This window comes from Hyaena hyaena, unplaced genomic scaffold (assembly GCF_003009895.1).
Source record: "Hyaena hyaena isolate Hyena2069 unplaced genomic scaffold, ASM300989v1 scaffold_851, whole genome shotgun sequence".
Classification (NCBI taxonomy): Eukaryota; Metazoa; Chordata; class Mammalia; order Carnivora; family Hyaenidae; genus Hyaena; species Hyaena hyaena.
In genome coordinates this window covers 234625-250966 of record NW_024081483.1, presented here as the reverse complement: position 1 = coordinate 250966, position 16342 = coordinate 234625, and the positions used below count along the sequence as shown (strand labels likewise).

Sequence of the window (16342 nt, the reverse complement as noted above, 5' to 3'; positions counted from 1 at the left end):
CAATTGCTGAATTCCATTGTATAAGGCTAAGGGTCAAAGTCCGTCTTTCAGGAGGGTCGAGCACTTAAGATGTGGCAGACCAAGCTGAAGCCCCTCGCCCCTCACTACCATTTATTGAGCATCTGTTATGTGCTGGGTACTGAGTAAGATACTTTACATACATTATTTATAATCCTTCAAGGTAAGTAGTACTATCCTCATTTTCAGATAAGAAAAAGGCACAGAGAGATCATGTATCTTGTCCAGTTTCACACAGCAAAATGCCTCAATACATTGTTGGAACTCAGCATAACCATAAAATTGAAACATGGTAAAAGATAGGTCAAAAATTATAGGTCTATTTCATCTGAGCATAGATCAAAAATACAAGATTAGAAAATAGAATGCAGCAGTATATCAAATAGATAATACACTCTCACCAAATGGAGACCATTGTAGGAATACAAGAGTGGTTCAATAATAGGAAACATTAGGAAATCAACATAATTCACCATATCAACAAACTGAAGGAGAGTCGTATACTAGTAGATGCTGAAAGTGTGCCTGATCAAATCCTCCTATAATAAAACTCAAAAACAGGAATATGAGGATCTACTTAAATTTGATAAAGACTAAAAATTAGCCACACATATCATTGTAAACAGTGAACCCCTAAATCCAACTTTGTTAAAAGTGGGGGTGGTCTATTCTTAAGCCATTTAGCTGGACTTCTGCTTCTCGGGTACTGGGCAGCCAACCATTGGAAGTGCCCCTTTCTTCTCCTGGGCCCCACGATGCCGTATTTATGTTGTGTGGTGCCTTTGTCTCAGACTGTCCTTGTGAGAGATTGTGCTTTCAAGGACACATTCCTAGAGTTTGGGTCTCAGAGACTTGGGCACCAAAGGCACAAGCTGTCAGATGCCACATCTACCAATGATGGCTTGGCCTCGTAGTTTTCATGGTGGAAGTGGAATGCATTTTTCTGGCACAAAATCACTGCATGATACATCAAAAATGTTTTCCATATAAAGCTTTTGCCAGAATGTAGTAGAAGGAGCATTGCATGGGAATCCAGGAGGCCTGGGTTCTAGAGGCTCTTGCCACAACCAGTTATGTGTTCCCAGGCAAATCATTTAGCCTTGCTGGGCCTTACTTGCCTTATCTGTGCCATGAGGTGTTGGATTGGATGGACTACCAGTGTTCTTTGACCTCAGTTATAATAATCATCACCCTTACCATGTGCCTGGCACTGTTATAAGGGTTCTGTATAGAGATGAACTTATTATCACAACAACTCTAGGAGTTAAGTACTAATATTATTCCTGTTTTGCCTCTGAAGAAACTGAGGCACAGAGAGGGTAAATGACTTGACCAGGGTCTCACAGATAGGAAATGATAGAGCTTTTAAACAGTTCAACTTCCATTCTTTACTTTTCTGGCTTTTCTTTACCTGGGCCAATGGTGTTATTGTGGTGTTGGTTCTGTCCAGCAGAGTAAAGGGTGTTGAGGGTGGGAGACGCTTTAAGGGAAACCCAGCTCTGGGGCAGATGGATGGGAGTCATTGCCTGGGAGAAGGACAACAGTGGCTGCAGAGGTTGCTAATATTTGCCTTTTCTCATCTTCCCTTTTCCTGTCTAGTCTGTGGCAAGCGCTACAAGAACCGGCCAGGACTCAGCTACCACTACGCTCACACTCACCTGGCCAGTGAGGAGGGGGATGAGGCTCAAGACCAGGAGACCCGGTCCCCACCTAACCACAGAAACGAGAACCACAGACGTGAGTTCCCAGTTGTTGGGCTGGGATGGTGATGAAGTGGGTGGGCAGGGCTGTAGAGTGTTCTTTCCACTTTGGTATCTTTGGTGGCACCCATTGATTGGTTTCAATGTCCTGTGGCGACTTGGCATTTTTAGCCCAGTCCCAGCTGCCCCATGGGTCATCTAAGCCCCAGGGTGGCGCACCCAGTTCTGCTCCCAAAGGAAGGTACAAGGGAAACATCCTTACCTGGCCATTGTCAAGTGCCAGACCTGCTCCTCTTTTCCCTCAGTTCTAGAAGTTTCATTCACAGGTACCACCCTGACTTGGGCATAGCCCTTGGGTATGTCAATTAAGATGGACATTCCAAATGTCTCCTTGGCCACCAAGAGATGTGGGATAGTCTTGATTTATTGCCTTGGCTGTTATAAGGGTCACAGTTTGGTCCAGGGCTCTCCGGTCTTAGAAAAAGAGTACCCTCGAGCCTGCATGCTTTCTACCTGAGCACTCCATCACGAAGCATAATCTGGGGGCACTTGTCAAAAACTCAAAATGGGGTGGCATGATGGAATCTTTGTTCACAAGATTTTGTGGTAGGTGTTCTTAAGGTGAACAATTCAATGCAATCAAAGGGATCAGACCTTTAAAAATATCCAGACTCTAGGCTCTGATGGTGGCTCCTGTTTATTTTAGTCAATCACCTTAGTCAATGGATGTCCATCGGCTGCCTTCACCAAATATTTGAAATAATTAACATACTTTGGCCAAGACCTTTCTTTGGATTCATGTTGGTTTTCCCTAACCCTCACCCTCCTTTCTTCCTATAACGTGGCCTTCTGTATTCATTTGCTCAGGCTGCCATAACAAAATCCCACAGAGTGGGTGGCTTAAGGAACAGAAGTTAATTTTCTCACCCTTTTGGAGGCTGCAAGTCCCAGGTCAACATGTCATTGGGGCTGGTTCCCCCAGAGGACTCTCTCCTTGGCTTGCGAGTGTCTGTGCTCTCGCCCCTCTACACATGGTGGTCCTCTGTGTTCATGTAGCCTGCTGTCTCTTAGCGTGCCCAAATTCCCTCTTGTAAGGGTACCAGTCAGATTGACTGATTAGGGCCCATCCTAACTTAATCACCTCTTTAGAAATGCCCTCTCCTTGAATACAGTCACATTCTGAGGCATGGGGGTGGTGGTGAGGGCTTCAGCAGATGCATTTTGGGGGACCCAATTCAGCCCATACTCCTTTAATTCTTACTCACTTGCAGGGTTCAAGTCTTTCATGTGTGTGACAGACCTTTATTTTCTTACCTGCTGCTGTCATCTGGACAGAACCAGGAAAACATGGCAGGAGTGTCTGACAGAGCTTGCCCATCTCCCCTCTCCAGCTTCTGAGTGATGCTGAGCGCTCACTCGCTCTCTCGCTCTCTCTCCTCCCCAGGGAGAGGTTCCGTTGGTCCAGTCACACTCACCTTTCAGAAAGGAACATGTATGGGGCAGCCGGCACTTGTGTTTCCCCGTCTCTCCTCTTATCCCTTCTCTGATCTAGGCGGCCCAGGTGTACCTATTGTCTTCTACCGCAAGGAGGCTGAGCATGAGCTCTTTCGATTTGGGTTGCTATCTGGAAAGTATTTACCAGCCACGGTTGCTCTGTCTGAAGTATTTGTTAACTTAGTATTATTTCCCACTCCCCCCCAGCGCTGGCTTATCCTCTTTACATCGCTTCTCAAATGTCAAGGCATTTCGTCCTTGTGTTTGTGGGGCTTTACTCACGTAATAGGGTTTGGAATGCTTCTCTTTTGTCTGTGTCTCTTTTGTGTGTGTGTGCATGGTGATGGCAACAGTAGAGGATGGTTCCTCGTGGTCTCCCGGGTACACGGCAGGTCCTGAGTAGATCAAGGAAATCTCTTCCTTAGCCATCCCTGCCGTCCCCCCACCCCAGCTTGCAGGCTATTGACCTCCAACATGGGCACTGCCGTAGCTTCCTCTGTCCACCAGGGTCTCCTCGCGTACTCTTGTGAGTCAGTGTCTTCCGTCTCCTCATGTCCTCACTGAGAGGCCAGATGGCCTTGCTTAGTCAGGATGCTGAGTCTTTCCTCCTCCAAGATGGAGATGTGTCCGCAGTCTGGCTGCGTGTTCTCTCTGGGGGCTTGTCAGTGAGCCTCTTGGCTCCAGCTCCCATCTACCCTTCTCCTCGACACCTGCTGATGACAAACTGAGTCCTTCAGAAAGGGTCCTCTGCTTTAAGCTGCGTAGAAAAGAGTAGCTGTCCCTAGGCTCACTTGGGGCCTCCTTACATGAGGAATATTCCAGAACCTTCACAAACACCTTTTGAACAATATCTCTTGACAGTGCCTCTGAGAATTCTGTGATTAGCTCCAGTTTTGCTAGCGAGGAGGAGGAGGGTGTGGCAGGAAGGCCCTTGGTGTCCACAGAAGCCATTCTTTCCCTCTGCCCCAATTTCTCTGAAGAAATCTAAAAGACAGCAGCTCTTCCCAGGTTCATCGTACCACGCACGCCACCGATCCGTTTGCTGCTCTGAATGTCTGCTCTGTTCCCTCCCACATTCCCCTGGTGAGCAGCCCCCCAACCACTTCCTCGTGAGCACTAATTGCCAGCATCGTTAATACCCAGTCATTAGCTGCTCTCACTGTTTGGGGTGGGGGTAGGCTCCCATCCATCCTGCCCCTAAATGCCACTGGGGCTGTGTGGTGAATTGAACGTGACAGCATCTGAGGTCTCAGCTTTGTGATCCTCCCTTGGCGAGGCTTTTGGAGTGGGGGAGGGAGGCAGGAGAGTTTAATCCAAGAGGCTAATCTGCAGATCCCCCAGGAAAAGTTCTGGATGCCAGCAAAGTGGGAATGCTGACTTTTCCCTCTCTAGCAGAGCCGCAGGGTGGCCCAGCTGCTTGTGAGCCCACACAGGCCCACAGGGAAAACAGCCCTACAGACTCAGGAGTTTTCCGTGGCATGGGTGTCTGCATTTGTACCACTTGCAGCGATAGAGACCTTTTGACTTTGGTCCACCTGCCGTCCCTTGCCGCACCCCCTGACTGTGTCTCCAGCCAAGCCATTGCTCATGCCTGCGCCTGCCGCTGCTGAAAGGGCAGAGTGGAGTGCTGGAGCCAGCACTGACCTCCCCTCGCCCCCCAGCCCCCAGCTGCCCTGTGCTGCCAGCTCAGCAATTGGCTGCCCGCACCTCCCGCCCCCAGCCGATGTTCTCTCGCCTCTGTTCCTCCCCTAGCCACTCATTTTCTCCTGAGTATACACTTCTTGTCTCTTCTCGAGGTTGGTCCCCTTTCCTTCGTGCCCTTGCCTCTCTGTCGCAACTATAGGCAGCCCTGAGATGCTTGGAGCTTCAAAACTCACCTTGGCACGTAGTACTTTTCTGTTGGAGTCTTCCCCACTTAAGCAGTTCTCCCTTCCCCTCCCCATGTGAGGCTACATTCCTCTTTCTTCTTGCATTTCTCTGACCACCTCTGTCTGCTTTTTAAAAATGAAATCACTGTGTGTATGTATGTGTGTGTGCACGCATGTGTGTGTACATACAGGTACACACACACAGACTACATGTGTGTGAGTACAAGGAGGGGGGGCTTGAGCAGGTTGGGACTTCATGTGGTGCCACTCAGAAGCATTCTTTTGTGGTGGTGCCTGGGTGGCTCAGTCAGTTAAGTGTCCAGCTCTTGATTTTGGCTCAGGTCATGATCTCATGGTTTGTGAGTTTGAGCCCCAAATCATGCTCTGTGCTGACAGCATGGAGCCTACTCAGGATTCTCTTTCTCCTCTTTCTGCTTCTTCCCCACTCATGCTCTCTTTCTCTCAAAATAAATAAATAAATAAATAAACTTAAAAAAAAAAGCAGAATTCTCTTTTGACTTCTGAAATGCCACCTTGGTAAACAGCCTCAGTGGGGCAGGGTAGCAGAGAGCACTGGATTAGAATTTTGACCCATGCTCACAATATCAAAACTCTTCTTGAATTTCCTTTAATCTTCTATGCACAGTGAGAATCTACTAAAGATGGTGCTCTCAAGGTACTTTTCTGTGAGGTTGGGTGGGTGTGGGCATTTATGAGGTTCTGGACTTGAATGGAAAAGCTGTAGAACTAAATTCAGTCTAATACATTCCTCTGTCTGTCCATCCATCTATCCATCTATTTATTGGTTTAGTATCCCTGTGCTAAATACGGTCTTAATCTCTGTCCTTGAGGGCTCACAGTCTTGTACCGGAGTGTGTAATGGAGCACATATAGAATTGTGAAGAGCAAAGGGTCAAGTGCATTGTACACTTTCTATCTCTTAGGGCAGTGATGCCCCAGGTTTGGAATCGGCATCACCTGGGAACTTGTTGGAAATGCGGATTCTTGACTCCAGGAGACCTGAAATAGAGATCCTGAGAGTGGGGATCATGATCTGTGTTTTAGAAAGCCTTCCAGGGCATTCTGGTGGCCACAAAAGCTTGAGAACCACTGCATTACGGGATTTGCAAAGGCTTTATTGAGAAGGTGACATTCAAGTTAGCTCTAGAAGAATGAAGAAGAATTTCCCAGGAGAGGGAGAGGGCTTCCCAGATAAAGGCAAAGGCAGGGGGGTATGAAATAGCATGATGCTTCAGACAAGGGCTAGTAGCCAACTCTAACAGTGGCATTGGAAGAATGGTGGGAAAGTGAGTGGGAGCCACTGTTGGAAGTGACTTCTATGCCAGGCTGTGTAGCTGTCATCCTGTATGAAAAGGAGGGCCACAGTAGCAATTACTAGAAGGCAAGGACAAATGACTTATAGAAAAATTTTGTTTGGCATATTATTAATTGTCACATGGAACATCTCTTTTACCTAATAGCTTAAATGAGTATCAAATGTTCTCTATGACATATATGGAGCTCCTAAAAGGAAAGTGCTTTTTAAAATATGGATCTATACAATTTTTTCAAGCCTGTTTCTCAGGTCCATGAAATGGAAGTTGGGTTGTCCTGGCTCCTGGGAGGTCTCAGTCTTCTGCATAATGATGGTGCGCCTGGCACATAGCTGGGCTTTCAGTATCTGTCAAGAGCAGAAAAGCCGCACCCTAGTGCTCCGTTGGAGGGCATGTTGTCCTGTGCAGAACTGGAAGAGGAGAGCTGAGTTGATTAAGGGTAATGTCGGCTGATTAGATAATCTGAAAATTAGTCTGATAATGTGCAAATTACCTAAAAGAAGCATATGATGTCATTGCTACACTGATGGGAAAGATCTAACAGATGTTAGTCTCCTGACATCTCTGTCCTCTAGCATATGGCCCGAGGGCAACGAGTAGAGCTTTAAGAGAGAGAGTGAAAATTACCTTTGACAAAAGCTTAAGAATTTTGGAGCACTCTGAAGATGCCTCAAAAACCATAAAGCACATACAACCCACTGCTTACCCAACCTTTGATGCAGGAAATTCGAGACTTGTTACAGGGGGGAGAGAGGAAAATCCAGAAACAGGGCTCTGTCTGGAAAAGGGAGCCACTTCTCACTTCTTGAAGAGCAAATTTGGAAACTAACAACAGGTGTTCTTTAGGTGAATTACTATTTAACTAAATGGTTCATAGATGATGAAGTGAAAAGAATCCTGAGGGGTTGCTCTGGCCTTGAGGGCGTACTTGGAGTTAATTTTTCAGACCTACAGGCTAGGAGAATGGCAGTGGAATTCGCCAGGCTAGGGTGTGAGTCATGGCCTTGCCCCTCCACCATCTTGTGTCTGTGTGAATGTGGATCAGCTCCTCACACTTCTTTGCTCCGTTGTTGCCTCATCTGTGAGATGGGGAGAATAACCATACTGACTTCATTGGGTTGTGTGAGTCTTCAGTGAGATGATGTGGGTGTTTGGCACCATGCCTGCACATCACGAATGCTCATATCCCATCTCTGTGCCATTCGGACCAACAGAGCATGTCCATGACCACAGATGGCTAATCTGAGTCAGGGCCTGTCTGTAGCTGTGTGATGCCAGGAAGCTAACTCCCTGTGGGGGTCTCACTGGCATTGGCGGAGCTATTAGAGCCCAGCCTGGCCCTGGCCCTCCCTCTGCTAAACCTTAGATGTAGGACACCAATCCTTCTGTATGGACTAAACACGAGTATTTATTGAGCACTTACCATGCCTGTGTCCACTCACAGGGCTATGTAGAATCGGGCCTCTAAAAAAGCAAACACACGTAGTCTTAGCCCTAGGACGATTTCTGGTTTAATTGGGGAAACAAGATGGATGCAGGACACCCAGCAGGTAGAAGCTGTGGAGCAGAATCTAGCCAAGGGTAGCACCCCTGTATTTGCCATCCCATCTGCCCAGGATGGGGTCTCCACACCCCCTTGCCTTTCTATGGACCTCTTTTATTTCTCTCACATTTTGGGCCTAATTACCTAGAACGTTCAGGATTGAAGGAGTCCCATGTCCTGAGTACTGACAATGACAATAATACTTGCTGACATTCCTTGAATGTGTCAGACACTGTGCTAGGCATGCCATGCTTATCTCATTCAGTCCTCACAGCAACCCTGTGAGGTAGCTGCTGTGTCCCCTAGAGGACACCAAGGCACACAGACTCCGCCTGATGTGCTCACGGGCATGGGCATGAATGTGAATTCTCCGGTCATGTGTCACTTCTTGGGAAAGTTTACTGATTTAGGCCTTTCATCTTCCCCCACACACCCCCACCTTTATCAGAAGTAAAATTCTTTTACATAGGAGAAGAAAGAGGGGGAAGAAATGACAGAATACCTAATAGGTGCCAGGTCCTTCTCTCGCATCATCTCGCGTAAAGTTCATAGTCTGTGAGGCACATGCTATTACTCTCATTTTGCACATGAAGAAACTGAGGCTCAGAAAGGATGAGTGACTTGCCCCAAGTCACATGTAAGCAAGATGGGAAGCTGAGATGTGAGTGAGTGTCCTTGAGTTGGATGCCTTTTGATTAAATCAGGATATTAGAACCCCAAGTGATAGATCCTAATCTGAAAGATGAGATCTTTGTCACAGGTCTAACGATGTCCTTCAATTTTCACCTGCAGGCCAATTGTGAAGTGCATCATACCCAACAGTGGCTTTTCAAAAGTAACCGATATCTTAATGGGTACCGATCTTGAATTGCCTAACACAATACCATAGGTGGCTTAAACAATAGGGATTTACTTCTCATAGTCTTGGAGACTGGAAATCCAGTATAAAGGTGCTGGCAGTGGCAGTGTTTGGTGAGGACTCTCCTCTTGGGTTGGGGACGGACATCTTCTTCTGTGTGCTTGTATGGCTTTTCCTTGATACATGTCGCTAGAGAGAGAAGCAAGCTCTCTGGTATCTCTACTTATAAGGCCACACTAATCCTACCATCCTCATGACCTCCTCTAAACCGAATCACCTCCGCAAGGCCCCACCTCCAAATACCATCATGTTGAGGGTTAGGGTTTCAACATAGGCATTTTGGGGGAGACACAATTCAGTCCCTAGTAGGCGCACTTAATCTTTAAAACTCACTTTAGCTGTTTGTGGTGTTATATGAACCTCCCATTACAAATTCCGCTTGAGCTTTTAATTTGTAAATGAGTCTTACTCTAGAAAAAAAGTCATACATCACTTAGTTCAGTAATATTCTCGCATCTTCCTCTCATTTGTGCCTCATGGTCTTTTCTACCTCTTATATCTATCTATCTCTTTCTGACCTTGTTCTAAAAACAAACAAACAAACAAACTTATGCTGTGCCTAAGGTAGAAATCCTAGGATTTATCCTTGGCTTTATTTTCCTTCACACTTGTATCAGCTTCCCCTCCAAAATGTACTCCACGTCTGTCTCCCTTTCTTCATCTCCTGGCCTCCACCAGCTCCTGCTTAGATCACTGAGCTTCTTTATTGGCCTCTCAGCCTGTATTTTACCTCTTATAGTCTGTTCTCCATGGAGTAGCCAAAGTAGTCTTTAAAAAAATTTTTTTAATGTTTATTTATTTTTAAGAGAGAGACAGAGTGCAAGCGGGGGAGAGACAGAGAGAGAGAGAGAGAAGGAAACACAGAATCTGAAGCAGGCTCCAGACTCTGAGCTGTCAGCACAGAGCCCGCCATGGGGCTTGAACCCATAAACTGTGATATCATGACCTGAGCCGAAGTCAGACGCTTAACCAACTGAACCATTTAGGCACCCCAAAAGTGATCTTTTTAAAGTACAAAATAGATTATGCCATATTCCATTCTCAAAACTTATATCACACTTGAATAAGATCCAAATCTCACCTTGAGGGCCTACATTTTTGCTTCTTGCAGGGCGATCAGCAGCTTCAACATCAGCTGGGACTCAGGTGACCAACTTATCCCTGTTTGCCCAGGACAGTCCCACTTTTAGACTGAAAGTCCTGTGCCCTGGGAACCCTTCAGTGCCAGGCGAACCTAGACAGTAGACTACCCTGTGGGGGAGCTTGCAAGAAATATGGAATCATAGGCTCTAAGCTGGACCTATGGCTCCTAATCTGAATTTTACTGAGATTCCCTAAATGGTTTGTTTGCATGGCACTCAAATTTGAGAAGCCTTGTCCTCCAGGGCCTGCCAGCCACTCTGACTTGACTTCCCTCAGGGGTCTGGTTTTTGTGCCCATGGTTGTGGGTACCAGGCCGGCCTGAGCCGGACTGCCCCAGTGCAGAGCCAGTGGGGCCACTTACTAACACGTCACCTACTCAGCTTTTTTGTGCCCCGGGTATCACTATGTGAAATGAGAACATTAATGCATCTACCTCATAGGGCTATGTGAAGGTTAAATAAGACAATTTTTATAAGGCACTGTATTAACAGAAATGTGTGTGACACACGTGTGGCGTTAGAGCAGTGGTTCTCAAGCTTGAGCGCATCAGAATCACCTGCTCCTTAAAACAGAGACTGCTGGATCCTACCATGGAATTTCAGAATCAGTGCTTCTGGCGTAGGGTGAATTTGCATTTTTAACAGGTTCCTAGGTGTGCCACCGCCTGAGAGAAATCCACTTTTTGGAGACTGCTGTTCAGTCTATTTTATCTTGTGGATTCACCAAGTTAGATGACTAGCCAGGAACCAGGCTGCACTAGTGAATCCATGGGATAAACTTGGTTTTCACTCTTTTCCTAAGGTTCTGTCCTACCTGTGGCAAGCGTGTCTGGGGCTCCCAGCACCTGCTTCCCGGCTGGCTTTCTGGGTGCGTTCCCTGGCTGGGCCCTCATCCACGAGCCCGGCTGCTCTTCGGCCCTGTGGTCTCTCTGCTGTAATCCTCAGGTCCTGTGCTGGAGGCGCACCCTTTTCCTTTTCCTGAGTACTGCTTTTCAGTCCGAAGAACCTAGAAACTACTGGTCCGTTGTGGGCAGCTGGGGTTGACGTACCTGCGTCCCCTGGAGGTGGTAGGGAGGAGGGGTGGAGAGAGGCAAGGCTGAGCAAGAGACGAAGGGGCCTGACTGAATTCTAATATCACAATAATAATATCCTGACAACTTAAGCGGACGAGGCTTATTCTGCTCTAAAGCACCAAGATGTCCCGCAATTCTCTGAGGGGAATGACACCACTTCATTCAGAGCCCTGTTGACATAGTTACTCTCAGCTTAAACGTTTTTCCCTTCAACTGACTCATTTGGTGGCAATAACAAGTTGCTACGCCAGGGCATGAACTGACCCGTATGACCTTCCACTGAAACATTGAAATATCTCCTTGTGCTTTCCCTAATCAACACTGAGAAAAGTAATCAGCTTTGCTTGGTCTTTTCCTTGCTTTTCCAAAGCATCCGTGACAGACTCAAAGTTGCCAGCCTGAGGCTGGAGCACAAAGGACATTACTGATGGGTCATGTGACCATCTGGCCCCGGAATGGGTGACGTGGTATCCAAATTCCTGGCAAACTGCAACTCTAAGCAAATACGTGTGTCAGGATGGGGACATCGATGTGAGCAGACATGTTTTCTGTTTTTTCAGCACAGTGTTTGGGGGTAAATATTGTCAAGGTGTGTGTCTAATGGTCTGAGTTTTGTGCTCCATAAAGATGGCGGGAAAGAAGGTAGATGCCAAGGAAGGGTGAAGTGACTGACACCACACTTAAAACTTTAATAAAGATTCTGCAGCCATTCAGACACAGAGTAAGATGGCCTATTTTCTCTCTAGCTGCTGCAGGGCCCCTGGTGAGAGACCAAATGTGGGGTTCAAGGGGCTTTGGGACTAACAGAGCCTGGGAATTCTTAAGTCCTTCCTTCCTGGTTTTCCAAGAAATGCCTCAAGGAAAGGGATCCCAAGGGAAGGCAGGCCCATTGGCTTTCTCCACCACAGCTTTATACTCTCCGATGGGCCCTCCTGTTACTTCTACTGCTCCCTCTTTCTGTCCCTGTTATGAACAGAACTGATTCTGACAGTGCCTTAGAATGGTCATCAGTCCTCAGGGAACACGTGACATCCACTCCACTCCTAGTCTTTGACTTCCCTTTGCCTGAATTTTTTCTATCTCCAAAAAGCCTCTGTGAAGATTGTCCATCCCTTTTGTTAAGTATTTAGTGCCAGCGCTGGGTCAGTCACTGTGCTGGGTGCTGGGGATTCCTCCATTAAAGACCCCACCCCTGCCCTCAGGGAGCTCACGGTGAACCGGGAGAGAGACAGGGCCACAGACAGAGCACGTGATGAGATGCTGAGCTCCCCTGGGTTTAGAGAACCTTGCTTTTCTGATCCTTCCTTCAGTCTCATAATCATCAAATCATAGGCTGAAAAGGGCCATTACAATGCCATCTTGTATATTTTCTTGCCTCTAGATAGTCATGCGCTCAACCCCGACCCAGGGAAATCTTCCAACAGGCAGAGCCCTGTACTAGGCCTTTATTTAACCGGCTTCGCTTCCAGCCTTCCTGGGACATGTGCTGCCACTTCAGCTCTTTCTTCCTCGTGTTGTCCTGAACGACACGGACTGTGGCGATTGAGGCCTGTCCATAAACTTGAAGACTTACTGAATCAGCCCGTGGCCTTTGTTTCTCCTGGCAGACTAATCTCAGTGCCTGGAATCACTGCATTAGCAGCGCTGCCTCCTTAACCCGTACCATACATTCACTTTGTCCCCAGTGCTAGGTGGCAAAATGGCCTATGAGGGAGAGCGAGTTCTCTGTGGTTGAGGACCCTGGTAGCCTAACGGGCTTGTGGGGAGTGGACCCCGGCATCCATTTCCCTGCCGGGCTCCCCAGTCCCCTTGCCTTTCCACGTTCAGGGAGCAAGGCATTTGTCTTCCTTCTGGAGCCCTGGGTTAGGGCCCTAGTCACTGTCAGTTGCCCAGAAGAACCGGCCTGAATGGAATCCCAACATTTTTATTCCTTGGATCTGTAGGATTTATTTTTTCATCAGTTCTAGGGAAGCAGTGAAAAAAGGTGTCAGGCCTTGGGGATAATTTATATGAGTAAACACGTAAGGAGTAGGGTGAGCAAGAGCATGAGAATTAAGGCCATTTATCCAGGCTTTGAGACTCTGTTTGCCCTCTGGTCCAGGCTTCCCCACAGTCTTTATCTTGCTACTTTAACCCTCTCCTCGCTCTGCTCTATGTGGGCCCGTGCAGATCTCCATGCAGCTGCTCCAGCGCCCGCCCGCTCCCCACCCCTCCCACGGCCCTCATTAAAGGCCGGGTACAAGGTAGCAGGATGTGGCGGTGGCCTCCAGCTGAGGCCTGCTCACTGATTCTGAAGGGAAGGCACATTGGCTTATACCCCCACTCCTCGCCTTCCCTTCCTCCCCCAGCCCAGCCTGTTCTGTGTGTCCTGTGTGGCCAGCCTGGGGCTGCTTTCTGCTTTCCCTCTTTCCTCTCCCCTTTTCTTTACTCCGTCCTCTGAAGATGCGCTCTGCACAGCCAAGTGGCACCGGCTAGGAGGCTTTACACTTGAGAGATGAAGTAATAACAGGTGGCAAGACCAGAGGCTGCCAGAGCCCAGGATTCCGGTTGCCATGGAAACAGGTCAGCCCTGTGGAGGGATGGGAACTGTCAGCTGTGGAGGGCTGTGGCGGAGCAAGGGAGAGGGGCGAGGCACAGCTCCTCCTGGAGGGCCCTTCTCGCTGCCCCTCAGGCTCCCCAAGGGCTGCACACCCAACCAGCATGCCCTGGAAGAAAGGGTCCCCGGACTACGGCTGGGTGGTGGGCACGGAGCATGGCTGCGTGCTTGTGCACGCCAGGCCCTGACAGGCGGGCTGAGCATCTGCTCGGGATGTGAAGTCACGCTTTTGTGGGTGTGCCACAGAGGAGCCTCAACTCCTGGCTTGCTTCCTATTTCCCTGGGACATTTGGGACACAGCTTTGGTCTTGGCAGAACCAGCTGAGGGGGTGTTGCTGGTGGCCAGACTGTCCCTGCCACTCTTTCTTTTCATGAAGGGCAGGCATATCATAGCAGAGATCAGACGGAAAGGGGCGAAGACGGCCCCATCTTGGGGCCTTGTTTGCCATAGACATGTGGCCTGATTGGAGTCAAAAATCCTGTAGCGTACACTGAGACCTTTCCAGAATGACTGCTCATCCTTTACCAGGCATGGCGGGGATACTATTTGGGGCTTGGCTTTTGCTTTCTTTTGGTTTGATTTGAATGCTCCCTCCCATCTTCTGTTTATCTATTTGTGTGTGTGTGTGTGTGTGTGTGTGTGTGTGTGTGTGTGTGTGTTTTCTTCATGAACTTTGTTCTTGATTTCCATCCCCCGCTTTGAGATTTTTTAGAGTTCTCTCCCCCAGGTAAATTCTTAAACTCTTAGGGCTCACTTTATTTTCTCGGCAGCTCCCTTGTATCTCTTATATGATCTCGGCCCATGAACGTTAATCGATGAAAAACCAAATCCATCTTTACAGACATTGCCATCGAGATACCGCTCGGGTCTTTGCCCTCTTGTTGTCTTATTCTATAAAGTGGGACTCAATTTCCCATAGGCAGAAGCAGGATCTCTATTTAAATCCCTCTTGCAAGGTCTGGGTGAGCTTCCTATTTATAGTAAAATCCTTTTTATAATGATCTCATACACGGTACCAGGAAATTGCTCATGGCTGGGTCAGGCCATAGGCCAGTATAGCTGTGGTGTAAGCTTTACTTGAAAAAATTCCTTCCAGAGCCTCTGGAATTCTCCAGAGAAGGGTTTTTGCAGAGTATGTGACAGTAAACATGATCACCCAGTGTGGATTATTGTGGAGGGACATCACATTTAAGTTCAAAGGGAGTTTTTGCTTTTATTAGGCCAACCTCAGTAATTTTGATCCCTTTGGGCTTCCTAATTGACGTATGGGTGAATCAAGTTCACTCGAAAGAGATTTATGAAATAGTTTATATGCAAGGTATGGCCAGGAAGTGTTTGCCTCTGGACTTTCCAGGAGGCAGAGAGTCTCTGGGGACATAGGCAGCCCAGGGGTGAATCTCCCCTCCTGCACTTCAGAAAGGGCCTGAAGCCAGCCCCTTAATCTCTCTGAGTTTCAGTTACCTCATTGGTCAAATAATTCCCATTTCACAAAGTTTTTGTGAGAATCAATAAAATAATGTATGTAAAGCATCCTGCGTAAGATCCGTCACAGTTTTGTAGTATAATAAATGTCTGCTTCTTTTTCTTTTCAAGAAGCCGTTGAACAAGAGGGAGGCTAAGTGGGTAGCAACCTGGTGTCCCCTTCTCAAGAGAAAATGAATTGTAGTCTACTTTCTTGTATGTTTGTGTACAGGATGCCCTTTCTCCTCCCATAGTAGGGCTACAGGGTTATTCTTCCCAGCACCCCAGGGTCCTCAGCCACCCACTCTTATTTACTCTGGGAGCTAGATGTTATGCTGGGCTAGATGACTGACTGATCCATCTGGACATGGACCAGCACTTCTCTCTGAGGATTTGGGAAATAAACCATGTAGTGAATGATATTCAGAGCGACAGATAACTCTGCCACAGGGAAAGCAGACGCAGTGCTCTGTCCCCACTAGGAGGATGTCCCAGGGGTGTTACTGGGCTGTCTACTCACATCTCTGCCATCTTTTCTAAGCCATTCATCCTCCACATCGTGGTTAACCATTTCCTGCATGCAGGGCATGTAGGTGTTCGAGTGAATGAGTTAGACATAGTGCCAGACCAGAAGGAGTAGATCATTTAGTACATGTTGGTGGGGCCAGTGTACACATGTATAAACAAGAGAAGGGTCATAAAAGTGATGTCAACAAAGTGTCCTCCCCAAGGCCTGACTGGTCACTTTGGCTGGGGAGTTGGGAGAACGTAATGAGAAAACTCACCCTGAAGCCAGTCCTAAATACCAAAAAGTATAAGAGAACCAAATGCAGAAGCTATCCATTAGCCTATCTCACACCATTGTACCAAGATGAAAGGAAGCCCTGAGCTCACTATTATGAGAAGAGAGTAGAATTTTGCCAAAAATGAAGCATAACTATTCACTGTCACTTTCAATACTGAGTCATTGATAGACTAAAATGGTACCCTTCTCCTCCCCCTGGCCCTGACATGTCACAGCCACACACAGCAGGGCCTACAACTGGGTCTTAGCACCTTCTTCACCCCTCTGGCCAGGCACTCTGTACGGCCAGCAACCAAAACAAATATATATGGGGATCCCGCTCTGATCCAGTCTTCTCAGAAACTTCTCTTCGTTAGGTAAATTAAATGCTGTTCCTTTGGTCTTTTTA

General features: G+C 47.7%; 1 protein-coding gene across 7 annotated transcripts in view; it reads left to right on the top strand.

Moving 5' to 3' along the window:
• Nucleotides 1-16342, top strand: part of DPF3 (double PHD fingers 3) — a 255832-nt gene that overhangs the window by 180925 nt on the left and 58565 nt on the right. For all 7 annotated transcript variants that reach the window (XR_005525989.1, XM_039219939.1, XM_039219940.1 and 4 more), the window contains exon 7: nt 1618-1755. Coding sequence is in view for 6 of the 7 variants with exons in the window: in XM_039219939.1 (XP_039075870.1) it covers nt 1618-1755 (138 nt within the window). In the remaining variant the exon portion in view is untranslated. The remainder of the gene's footprint in view (nt 1-1617; nt 1756-16342) is intronic.